Source organism: Girardinichthys multiradiatus, chromosome 1 (assembly GCF_021462225.1).
Source record: "Girardinichthys multiradiatus isolate DD_20200921_A chromosome 1, DD_fGirMul_XY1, whole genome shotgun sequence".
Classification (NCBI taxonomy): Eukaryota; Metazoa; Chordata; class Actinopteri; order Cyprinodontiformes; family Goodeidae; genus Girardinichthys; species Girardinichthys multiradiatus.
In genome coordinates this window covers 12329619-12340934 of record NC_061794.1, presented here as the reverse complement: position 1 = coordinate 12340934, position 11316 = coordinate 12329619, and the positions used below count along the sequence as shown (strand labels likewise).

The window sequence follows — 11316 nt, the reverse complement described above, 5'->3', positions numbered from 1 at the left end:
TCAGCAAAGCTCTGCCCCAGCACTCAGCCTACTCTTCTGCACCACCAACATGCACCTCTTTAGATTCAAGAAGCTGGCCCATAATAATAAGGTAAGAGGAGGTATAGGTCAGCCTTATCACTCACATGACTCGGCTGAGCTTTATAGTGGCACAGCAGTCGCCTGCAGGTTTTATTCTCTTGCATAATTGGTAATAATATTACAAAACAATGGCCAAGTAAGAAAGAAAAAACAGGTAATAGGAAGTGTTGAAGTGCCGCACTGTAAAATGATTTTAATTTAAATCAGATGTCTTGTATTTTTTTAATAAAATGTTGCACCACAATTTCAACATGAAGCTTTTTTTTTTTTTATCATTTTCAGTTTGAGTATATCCACATTTTACATCAGGCCTGTATGTAACAACACTGGTGAGTTTTATCCATCCATCCATCCATGGATGCTTAAAACATCATTACTCACCGTTTTGTAGGTTTGCCCTGTTTAAACATCAGACATTTAGTGTGGTGCACCTGAGTGAGTCCTGCAGTGAGAGAAAGCACTATGGGAAAATTAATGAACTTCCTGAAGCCTTCAGAAAGAGGATCGTAGCAGCTTATGAGTTTGGTATGGAGTTTAAAAAGGTCTCAAATAATTTGAAATCAGTCATTCTACTGCACAGAAAATGGTCTACAAGTGGAGGATATTCAAAACAATGTAACATTCTGGCTGTCCAATCAAGTCTGCCACAACAGACCACAAGATGTCAAAAGAAGTGTTCAAAAACGCTAAAATGTCATCACAAAACCGACAGCAGGTTCTTGTTATTGTTGGTATGAAATTGCACATCTGTACAATCAGAGAAACACTGTCCAGGTTTAATGTCTATAGGTGTGCAAGGAGGAAACTTTTGCTCTCTGAGAGAAAAACAAAGGCCTGACTAAAGTTTAACAGAGAGAACGCAGACAAAGACCAATACTTCTGGAATAATGTTCTTTGGACAGATGAGTCTAGTAGTTTGGGCATAAAAACAGAGAACATGTGAGGGATAAATCAAACACAGGATTTAAAAAAAGAACTTAATACCAGCTGTGATGCACTGAGTTGGAAATGTCACTGTTTGGGAATATTTTGCTCGAGCAGGATCTTCCCAGGTCACCATCAATAGAGTCCACCATGAATTTTATCCATCTGTAAAAATATGTAACTGAGGCATAACCGGACCCTGAATCATTTCAATGACCCAAAACATGCCAGTATTTCTACCAAGGGACGGCTGAAAATGAAAAAGAATTGGAAAGTAAGAAGTCAAAGCATAGATCTTGATCTCAATGTGATGCTGTGGGGTGACTTGAAATGGGCTTTACATGCCTTTCCCTACTTTTTGTTAGAATCATATTTTAAACTGTATGACTGGGGTCAAATGACTTAGGTATCCTTTTTTCCTTTCACAATAGTTTGTTAGATTTTTGGCCCATTCCTCGCAGGTCTTTGAGATGGCCATTTAAAAACATTGACTTTGTTGTGCTTGATCCTGATCTTGATTTGTAATTAATTTTCCCTTAACAACAAAATGGTATTTTCCCATACTGTGTAGCATCATCTGAAGGAACATCTTGGGAAGATGGTCTTGGAAGACCAGCTGCCTGACGAGAGCCCTAGTTTGTTTCACAAACTGTCCTGAGTGAAGAAGAGTGTAAGGAAACTATCGCACTGATTAAGCATTCAAGAAGAAGATGAAGGTGACAATTGACTTTAAATATTGACGGTAAATATTTTTCAATATTTTGAATGTTTTGAGAGTTTCATAGTTATATAAAAAGTAAAGATGTATTTTTGTGAAAGTCAAACACAATTCATCTGCATGTAAAATCTTGAAGTTCCTTATTATCCTCACCATAGGTGGAACAGGATTTTGTTCTGATGTTTGGAGAGGATATTTCAGGCAGGTTTCTGGAGAAATGGATGGCCACATTTAGAAAAAAAGATCATCCAACAATGCAAAAAGCTTCAATCCACCAATGAGCTTGAAGATCTCCTGGCAGCTGATACTCCTGGGAATGCCACGGAAGTTGACGGCGAATATTGGTAATATTAGAGTCTTATAATTGTAATAGTCTTGCCATGTGTTTGTGTTTTGTTTTCTTTAGGCAGGAACCAACATCCAAGAACATCTTGATTCCATCAGGACAAACACACAACCCTATCTCCTTGCTGTAGGACAAAGGAAGAAAGTAGACCACCAGTTCTTCATTGTCCTTGACAAAACTGCCATTGCTTGCAAGTCGACCTCTTCTCTTGGTGTCTTTGACAAACTCACTATGTCATTGCCACAACATGCAACCCCATGCTGTACAACATGTTTACATTCATCCAGACCACTGTGTACAACATAGATGTTGGCAAAGTGAAGGAGAGTCTCCGTGTTGCAGTAGTTTGGGCTAGGTTACTTCATTAGTACTTGAACGCATCTGTTTGGCATGAAGTGTTTTGGTTGTCAGACTGAGGTAACTTGAGCAAATGCACTTGTTCCACATTTATGAGTAGTTCATGGTTTCTTGGATGGAAAACATCTTTGTCTTAAATGTGCTCAGACTGGATGTGGCCGTGTGCTTGGAACCTTTTCTGGGTTTTGGAGATATTTAAACACCAAAAACACTGAGATTATTTACCAATAAGTTCATAATGATGTCAATTCAAGCAGAGCAGACATTGGTGATGCAGGAGAGCTGGTGATAGCTAATGTAGAGGAGATGTAGAGAAGACAGCCACAACATCCACTTCCTTAACAAAGTCCAGTAACAGCATTTTAGATATGTGTGCTAATACACATCCAAAGCAGCTGGATTAAGTCTGTCTAATGTTAAGATATTTGTTTCATCCACAGCAGAAGATATTTTCGAGATTTAGAGTCAGGCTAAGGATGTAGCTTTACAGTGTTTGTCTCCACAGGATACAGAAAATAGGAACAAAATAGAAAAATCCTTCGAAACAATGGAAACTCCATTCACACCTTTAAATTCCGAAGTAAAACTTAAACACTTTAGAGAGAAATAGGGACAGATACACAGATGTTGTATACTGAGCTGCAGTAACTACTAAATGGATCTTGCATTCATAGGTACCATGCGCTTTTTAGTAACAATGGTGTTATTATATATGTTTCTGCAGGTGTAGAAGCAAGCAGGGTGATATCTTGCAATATCTTCATCCTTCTTTCTCCTCTCTTTCTTGCCTGCTTCTTATTTTTTCCTTTTTGTTTCTGTCTCTGTGTCCATAAGAATTGAAATAATCCCAGAGCAGTTTCTAATAAAGTTTATTTTATAAAATTAAGCAGAGCATTTTAGTATTAGCTGTAATGCTCCACTTGTGAAAGTAAATCTGTTGGGCTTTTTCTTGGCACTCAGACAACAATTCTGCTACTCTACCGGACAGGACACGGTTACAAAAAAAAGAGAGAAATGGGGACTCGTTGAGCCTGTTCAACTAGTGCTTGGCATAAGTTTCGACAGCAGAAGAAACAGAACTACTGGAACATATGACCAAGTAATTGCAAACGATATGTTTTTGGTATTCCCATTTTGGAAATACTAAAGAGTATTTTACCAAAAAAATAAAAAAATGGCAGCCATGTTCAAGCCTAGGTATATTCCCAAGAAAGGTGTGTATGCAGACCTGAGAGATGCCACCCATTTTATAGAGTCCCCTATTTTCTATAGATACAGATGCCTTGCAGATTCAGCTGTTTTATGACAACTTTGAAACTGCAAATGTCTTGGGACCTAAAAAGGGTTTACATAAATTTGCTACTGTATATTTTACTCTAAGAAATGTTTCCCCAATCGTTAAGTGATCTCTGATTAATATTAATTTGTGTGGTCTATTCCATGCACAGGACATCAAGTGATACACAGCTTTAATCTGATAGTTGAACCACTTGTTAAGGATCTGAAGAAGCTTGAGACAGAGGGACTTCAAATTCCAATTTTTGAACATGTGATTCATGGTAGTGTAGTTCAGGTCACGGGACCATCTTGGTTTAATTGGTCTGTTTGGCTTTGCATTTGATGATTTGATCGAGACAAATGATGAACAATGGCGTCTCCTACTTTTGCTTCTGCATATTGTTAATATTGTATTTTCACCAGTCCTGTTACAAAGCATGACAATGTACCTCAAACATTTAATCATTGATCATTATATGTACGGAGGTAGCATGTGAAATGCCTATATTTTGTAAGATTGACACGATTGCTGAAAAAGATGGCTGTGTTTTGCTCTGTGGAAAATTAATGGACATTGTATGTTTTGATAACCATTACCATGCCGTTAAGGTCAAGCAGCATCTAGACAAGGTTCTAAAAGTGTTGCACATAGATGATCTTTTTTACTTTAAACCATTTGATGTTCATATGAAGTATGGTATCCCATATACTGCCTTATATGTTGTGCCATATTGCCATTCTATGCAGACCTAGAGTCGGTGTTCTAGTAGTGTCCTTGTTAGGCTGAAGTTAACTGTTGCTTTTTATGTGGACTTGGAATCAGCTGCTTGGCATGGCAGGCACACCTGAAACCATTTCAGACAGTTCAAATGGAGCCCTGTAATGTAATGACAAGTACACCAATACATGATGTAACTGTTGCATTACTAAAAGTTGACAATGAATCTTTAAAATGTGCTTTTGTTCAATAAAAAGCGAAGTTAAATGCATTTCTGTGGTAACTTGTTTACTCAATGGTACATTTTAAAAGCATTGTTGAATTATAATGGATCATTGTAATTTGACACTACTGAAGTGTAAAAATAACGCTACATGTATATCTGTGCAGTGTTAATAACTGTTAGGATTGACCTCTATCTGAGTTGGTTTTTCACAGAAAGAGAGTAAATAGTCAAAGCAGCAATGTGTAAAATTAACACTTATCGGAGGTATTTGAGCCTCCAGTGTTAACCTTCCATAACTCACTGCAGTGTTAAAAAGCAGAGGAATGAGAGTTGATTTGTCACAACTGCAGAGTAATGTAATAACACTGCTGGGAATCATATTTACTCTGCACCGTTATTTATCCTGTAGTGTTAGGTTTTATTTACACTGTACAGTGTTAGCTAGTGTTAATTGTTTTACTTAATTTTGAGTTAATTTTACTCTAAAATTTTAAAACTATAAAAAGAGTCTAACACTAATTCTGATAAGGACCAAATAGAGTCAGATGCAGTGTTAAATTTAACTCTTTAAGTGTTGATTCAACGCAGCAAACTTTCCTGTGAATCAGACGACAGGTCGTGTCTCCAAATGTTAAGGTGTTTACCTGTGAGTGCACTGTCTAAAACAATAATCTGTCTTTTTTTTTTTACCACATTTGGATCAATAGTTTCTTCCATTCTGAGTCGTCTGTGGATAATGACATCAGCTTCAGGTCGCATCGTCACACAGTCACACTGGGGTTAATTCACACATTTAACACCAAAACAACCACTTTCATCTCTGGGACAAAGAACTCATATCCTTCCTGAACAGTATGATAGTGGAACATCCTCATGCTGTTCAAACAGATGAACGTGGCTCCTTCAAGCATATACAAATTGTATCCAGGCTTAAAGCTGACTTGTGGAGGTCCACAAATCTGTTCCTGATATCTTGAATGATATGTTTTAATTTTCCCATGATGTCACGCAAGGAAGCAGTGTGTTTGAGGCATTGCCTTAAAATACATCCACAGGTGGTCCTCCTATTAACTAATATGCTGTTACAAAGCCATGACATTATCTGTGCATTTCCAAATTGTTTGAAGGTGCGGTGATCTTCATGTATCTAAACTACTGAATTTGAAGATTTTAAGAATTCTCTAAAAAAACACATTGTTCTTGCATTTTGCAATCCTGAGTTAAAAATGAACTGTTTAGTTTGATATGATTGAAGACATTAATAGCTTTTTTTTAAAATGTTAGATTTAAAGATCTGGTTCCAACTGAATATGATAAATTCGTTTATCATGTCACATGGTATTACTACTAATACCATGTGACATTTTTCTTTTCATTATGGGATATCTTTTTAGAAGCATATTTAAAACATATTTGACTCAGCTGATGAGAAAAACAATTGTTCTGTGAGTTTACTGATCATGGAGACCCCTGTCTTTTTGGAGCCCACCTATTCTGTAATGTTTAGCCTGCCTCTGTGATAAATATTTCATTTCATTGTGCAAACATGCCTTGTTTAATATTTTGGCCAATAAAGATGGTATAAAACAAAACTAAAACATAGGAAAATGACTGACGAGATTGCTGTAAGGAAATGGCTTGAACTCAGGCTTTTATTCTGACAGGTAAGAACCGGAAGCAGTGTCAGTCATCACTTTTAGCTGAACACCGGGGTCCTGCAGAGCGCTGTATCCGCTCATCGACTCGGCAGAGGCAGGACGGGATCATTGAGGATACTTGACAACTTTTAGAGTCTGCTATGACATCTCGCAGGTAAAGTCCCGCATGTTTATATGTATATAAAGATATATATATCGATATATCTATAGGTTATATATCTATATATATATATAGCCAAATTAAGGCAAAGCCGGTTAACTTTTTCTGTCGCTCGTCATGTTCCTCTACCACACACATAGTAAAATATATTCAAGAATATCCGTTATGTTTCAGTTGTTTTTCTATTAACTGTCACGGACTCGTAGCGTTCACCTGACTTATTGCGCTAACTGCACCGCTGACGCTCAGATCTTCGGACCAGGCGTCATTTTCCGCTACCTGCTGTACAGATAAAGACATAAAATTAAATCGAAGTTGCTGTGTTACATCACAGATCACACCGTGTGTGTCCGTGTGTCGCAGATAGGCTCTATACCCGAGAAAGTCGGTCCTTCTGCTCCGTTTAGCTGCAGGATGTCGCTTGATTTATCGCAGTTTGTTTAGTCATTATTAGAGATTTTTCTGTCCAGCCTTTTTGCCTCTGTGAGGAAACTGATTATCATAGATTTTTATTGACCCAGAGTCTGACACAGGATCACTGAAATTACACAAATCATCAAAAAAGGTTTGTCTTTTTTAAAGCCAGATCAGCTTCAGATCTGTACCGAATTAATGAACTACTCATGTCATATTTGAACGACGCATTGTCTAATCACTATATTACATATTTAAATCAGCAAATAACTAAAAATTGGACAGAATCAAATAACTTAGTCAGCATTTTGATTTAGGCAAACCCCCACAAGATTGAATGGGTAGTTTTTTAACTTTTATTTTGCTGTCAGCTGTTCTCCATCAGTTTCTGCGCCATTTCTGTCCGTGTATTTTTTCTTACCAAAAATATTTCCAAACAGCCAAATTTGGCTTTTCTGTAAGAGAGGGAAAAATGTAGGAGCCAGCAGCCTGGCAGCAATAAGTGGAGGAGGGGAAGCATAAAACAGCTCTTCCACGGCTCTGCTGGTCTCTCCATGACATGTCTTTAAAAGGACATGAAATACGCTATGATGGAAAGTTTTTGCATGTTTGAAACTTTGTAAAATGTGTGTGTATTTTGACACTGGAAACCAACCCGTTACTACTTCAGAATTTCTTATAAACTGCAGCTTCTTGCATCGCAATCGCGACGGACTTTTTGAAAGCATTATTTTTGTAAGGTCTAAAAATATATTTTTAAAGGTTTTTGTGGCACTAGTGGCCTTTATTCATTAGTAGCTGGATAGGAAGAAGAGCAGAGAGAAAGTGAAGACATGCTGCTCTGGGCCCTATGCAATCTTGGGCCGGCTCTGGTTGGGCCCGTATCTAATTAGAATCCTTGTAATGAAATGAAGGAGAGTTTGTGAGCATTCTACTTAAAACAAGATATTGGTAAAAACAATGTACCTGTAAATACAAATCATTGTTCAGAATGCGTGTGTGTGTATTTTAAACAATACAAATAGCATTTTGACTTTTAGGCTTGGCAGTGTGAATGTTTAATGTCTACAAAGTGTTGCATTTTGATATGTGTGCGGGTGGATTTTTCTCTGACAAGATTTGAAACCTTTCCCTACATTATCAACTAATGTACATGTACAGCAGCAGATAAGATGTGAGCTGCAATAGGAAACAAACACAAATCAAACATGCGGGATGGGATGTACATTTATTGCTATATAGCACTTCTGGATTGTGAAATGACTCATTTCAAATAAATAGTACTTTATCTTTTATGATTGAAGTGATTGAAATGCATGTAGCTGAGGTTATTTTAGCAGTTTTGCAGAGAGAATTTGCTGTGTTACCATCGATATCTCATTATAGATCTTTCCTTAAAAACAATTAGTTAACACAAGTAAATAAACCAAAGTGACATCTGAAGGGATGACCTCATCCTGCAGCTTGTCTCTAGCCCACTACTGCTGATGTGCTCTTTAGAAAAACGCAGTGTTAGCAGTCGACGAGTTTACAGTTGAAACAAACTGTCCACTGATATGAGTGGAAAAGATGTGTTTTTCTTTGCAGCTGTACCTGTTGGTTATAATAACAACAATATAATTAATGTGGAGTCTTTGCTTTGTTCTCTGTTGTCAGAACAAAAACTGAAACTTAAAACTTGTCTTTAGGAAGTTTGCTATCTAGATAACATTCTTTCACTTTAATAAAAAAACAGCGCTTTCCCTCCCCCACTAGTTGCTGTGCACTGATAGTCAGCAGGCTGAAAGAAGGCAAATACACTTTTCTCCCGATTACAAGAAAGGCAGATATTTCCGACTGTGAAAAACACGGACAGTCATGGTGTAAAAACGTAGGGAGCAAAACCATTACACCTATTAACTACGGCAGCAGATAGAATGACTAATTTACCAGCTAATGATAGCTCATCAAAGACAGTGTTACTCTATAAAGAGTAGAACAGTAAAAAGAAATAACATTTTTCATAGTTAGCACTTTAAACTACTACTAAGTTTTTTCTGTAATTTTAGTATTTTTAGTATTTGCCTAGTCCTGCGTCTTTATCTGAGCTGGCAGGATTAACGAGTATTGGACTGTTGCAAGACTATTTCTTTAGTTTGATGCTCTTCGATGCTTATATTAGCTGGACCAGACAGAAAGCTTAAAAAAAACAGTTTTCTTTGTTAGACTTTGTTAGGTGAAAGATGACAAGTCACGTCATTCATGACCTTAAAGATTTCTAAATGCACGGTGCCTTTTATATTAAGGTATTAAAGCTGCTGTATTTTCTGAGTCTATGTTGTTGGAGGCCCATAGATGTCTACTGTTTGGTTATTTTGATTTCATATCTGGGTAATTGTCAGGGAAAGTATTTGTTACCACTGGAATAAGCAGAACATTGTTTTACCTGAAACTCTTTTTGCCTTTGTCAAATTCAGTCCTGAGTTCAGTTTGGCAGATTTTTTTATAAGAATTACTGTGAACTCAAGATCTACGGCCACATGTTCAGTTTCCTGAGGGATCCAGACCTTTAGAAGGCTCCGATCAGCAGACACTGAAGTTAATGCATCAAGTAAAAGGATGTTTTTATCTGCTAGTTTCTATGGGTAATTGTTGGTCGGAGCATGTACGACTGTTGCTCTGTGGCTCGCTTAGTACTTCCTGAGCTGAAATACCACAGGGAAGGCATACAGTACACGGAGTCTGAAATTCAGTTTTTCGGTGTTTGTGAAATGTGCCCCCTGTTCTCTTCCCTTAAGTGGGCTTCATACACACTGGGGTGGATACTTCATGTGCCATCTTCTTGCATAGATTGTATTTAGTCAATTTACATCTTGAGTGTTTCTATGAACTAAATATAACAGCTAAATTCGAGAGTATGAATATATGAATACTTGCAAAGCACTTAGTCAGTTTAACTTTATGAAAAAACTATAAATGCCACATAAAAAATGCATATTCCAGTCTTAGTTTTGATGTTTTTAACAGAAAACGTTGCAGTTTTGCAACCTCAGAACAGGAGGGCTATGGATAAGAGAACCACAAGCACAAAATCCAGATTATACTCAATGTTTTGTCGGATATTTAACCGTCAGTATTCAGAATAATCCCTTGTAAATGATGTACTACACAGATTTTCTCATTCATGATAAAGTTAGCAGTATGTGTCCTTTTAAGCATGTAAACAGATTGCCTCAAAACAGGTTTTTGTATTTATGTGTTTTTTTTTTTTTTTTCAGACATCCACCATCGAGCCGATACCGATATCTGGTTTTATTCAAAGTCAGAACTTGAGATTTATTTCTTTCTAAGGGCGATGATACATACAATATTTTTTTTAAAAACTTGTTTTATTCAGTAAATAATGCAAAAACAATTTTTTTCTCAGGTTTTAGTTTTGATTCCAACCTGATAGGAGCCTTTATCAGATTTTTACCTAACATGTTGTTTGTTTATGCCTTTATCCATGGAAAATAGTGTGAGGTTTCAGTTTTTATGTATTTAATAAGCAGTGAAAGAAAATGCAGATTGTTAGTATTTGAACTGCACATAATCGGTCAGAGCCAATCTGAGGAAAATAGAATGAATCACTAGATTTTTACTGCGAGTTTAATGTCTCTTGTTTGTTGACCTTTACACACTTTTTTTGTATACCTTTTTTAATTGCGTATTTGGGAGTTAATTTAAAAGTTATTTCTTTCCTTAACTGAATTGTTATATATCTACAACTATATTATCAGGATTTGTTACATAAGCGTGAACTTTATGTCATACATGACATCAGTGCATGAAAACGAGCCTCTGCAGAGCCTGATTTGTTCACTAAGACAAGCCCCCTAGACCTACTCAAAGGTCTAGATGAACAGATACAGATCACTTGTCTCATCTGCTATTGTTGAGTATGGAGTTGACCTTTCTACCTCATTTAACCCCGTTGACGTCGTGTCTACCCTAAAGCTGTAGCAACCACTCAGTTCCACTAATGACTAACGAAACGCATTCTGGTTCTTGACAGGAAGTTGATAGGGCCAGTCAGATACTAAAAGGTTTGTTACTGTAATTAAACTGTAATAAAACATAATCAGCTTGCTGCAAGGCTGCAGCTGTAGGCCTAATGACTCCTTCATGTTCATTTCATTCAAACCTGCATGAAGATGTTACTGAAAGAAGTTGGAGCAACAGTGGGAGCTTTTAACCACCACAGCTTTGCATTCGTTGATTTTTTTGATGTGAGGCAAATGTTGGAAAAACAAGGCTATGCTAGCCTAAATTTGTGGAAAAATTGTTAGGTCGAAATTTGAGAGATTCTTTATTCAAAGTCCTCTACTGATCTGGAAGATAGTCCTACAACATATTAACTAGAGCTGGTGACTGGAAATAACCAGTTTGTAGCTTGATTGACTAAAAATTGTCCCGAC

At 37.0% G+C, this 11316-nt stretch overlaps 1 protein-coding gene across 1 annotated transcript in view; it reads left to right on the top strand.

Moving 5' to 3' along the window:
- Nucleotides 1-6353: 6353 nt before the first annotated feature.
- ptpn11b (protein tyrosine phosphatase non-receptor type 11b) overlaps nucleotides 6354-11316 on the top strand; it is a 63138-nt gene continuing 58175 nt past the window's right edge. The window contains exon 1 of the mRNA XM_047363011.1: nucleotides 6354-6460. Within this exon, the coding sequence (XP_047218967.1) occupies nucleotides 6447-6460 (14 nt within the window). The 5' untranslated portion in view covers nucleotides 6354-6446. The remainder of the gene's footprint in view (nucleotides 6461-11316) is intronic.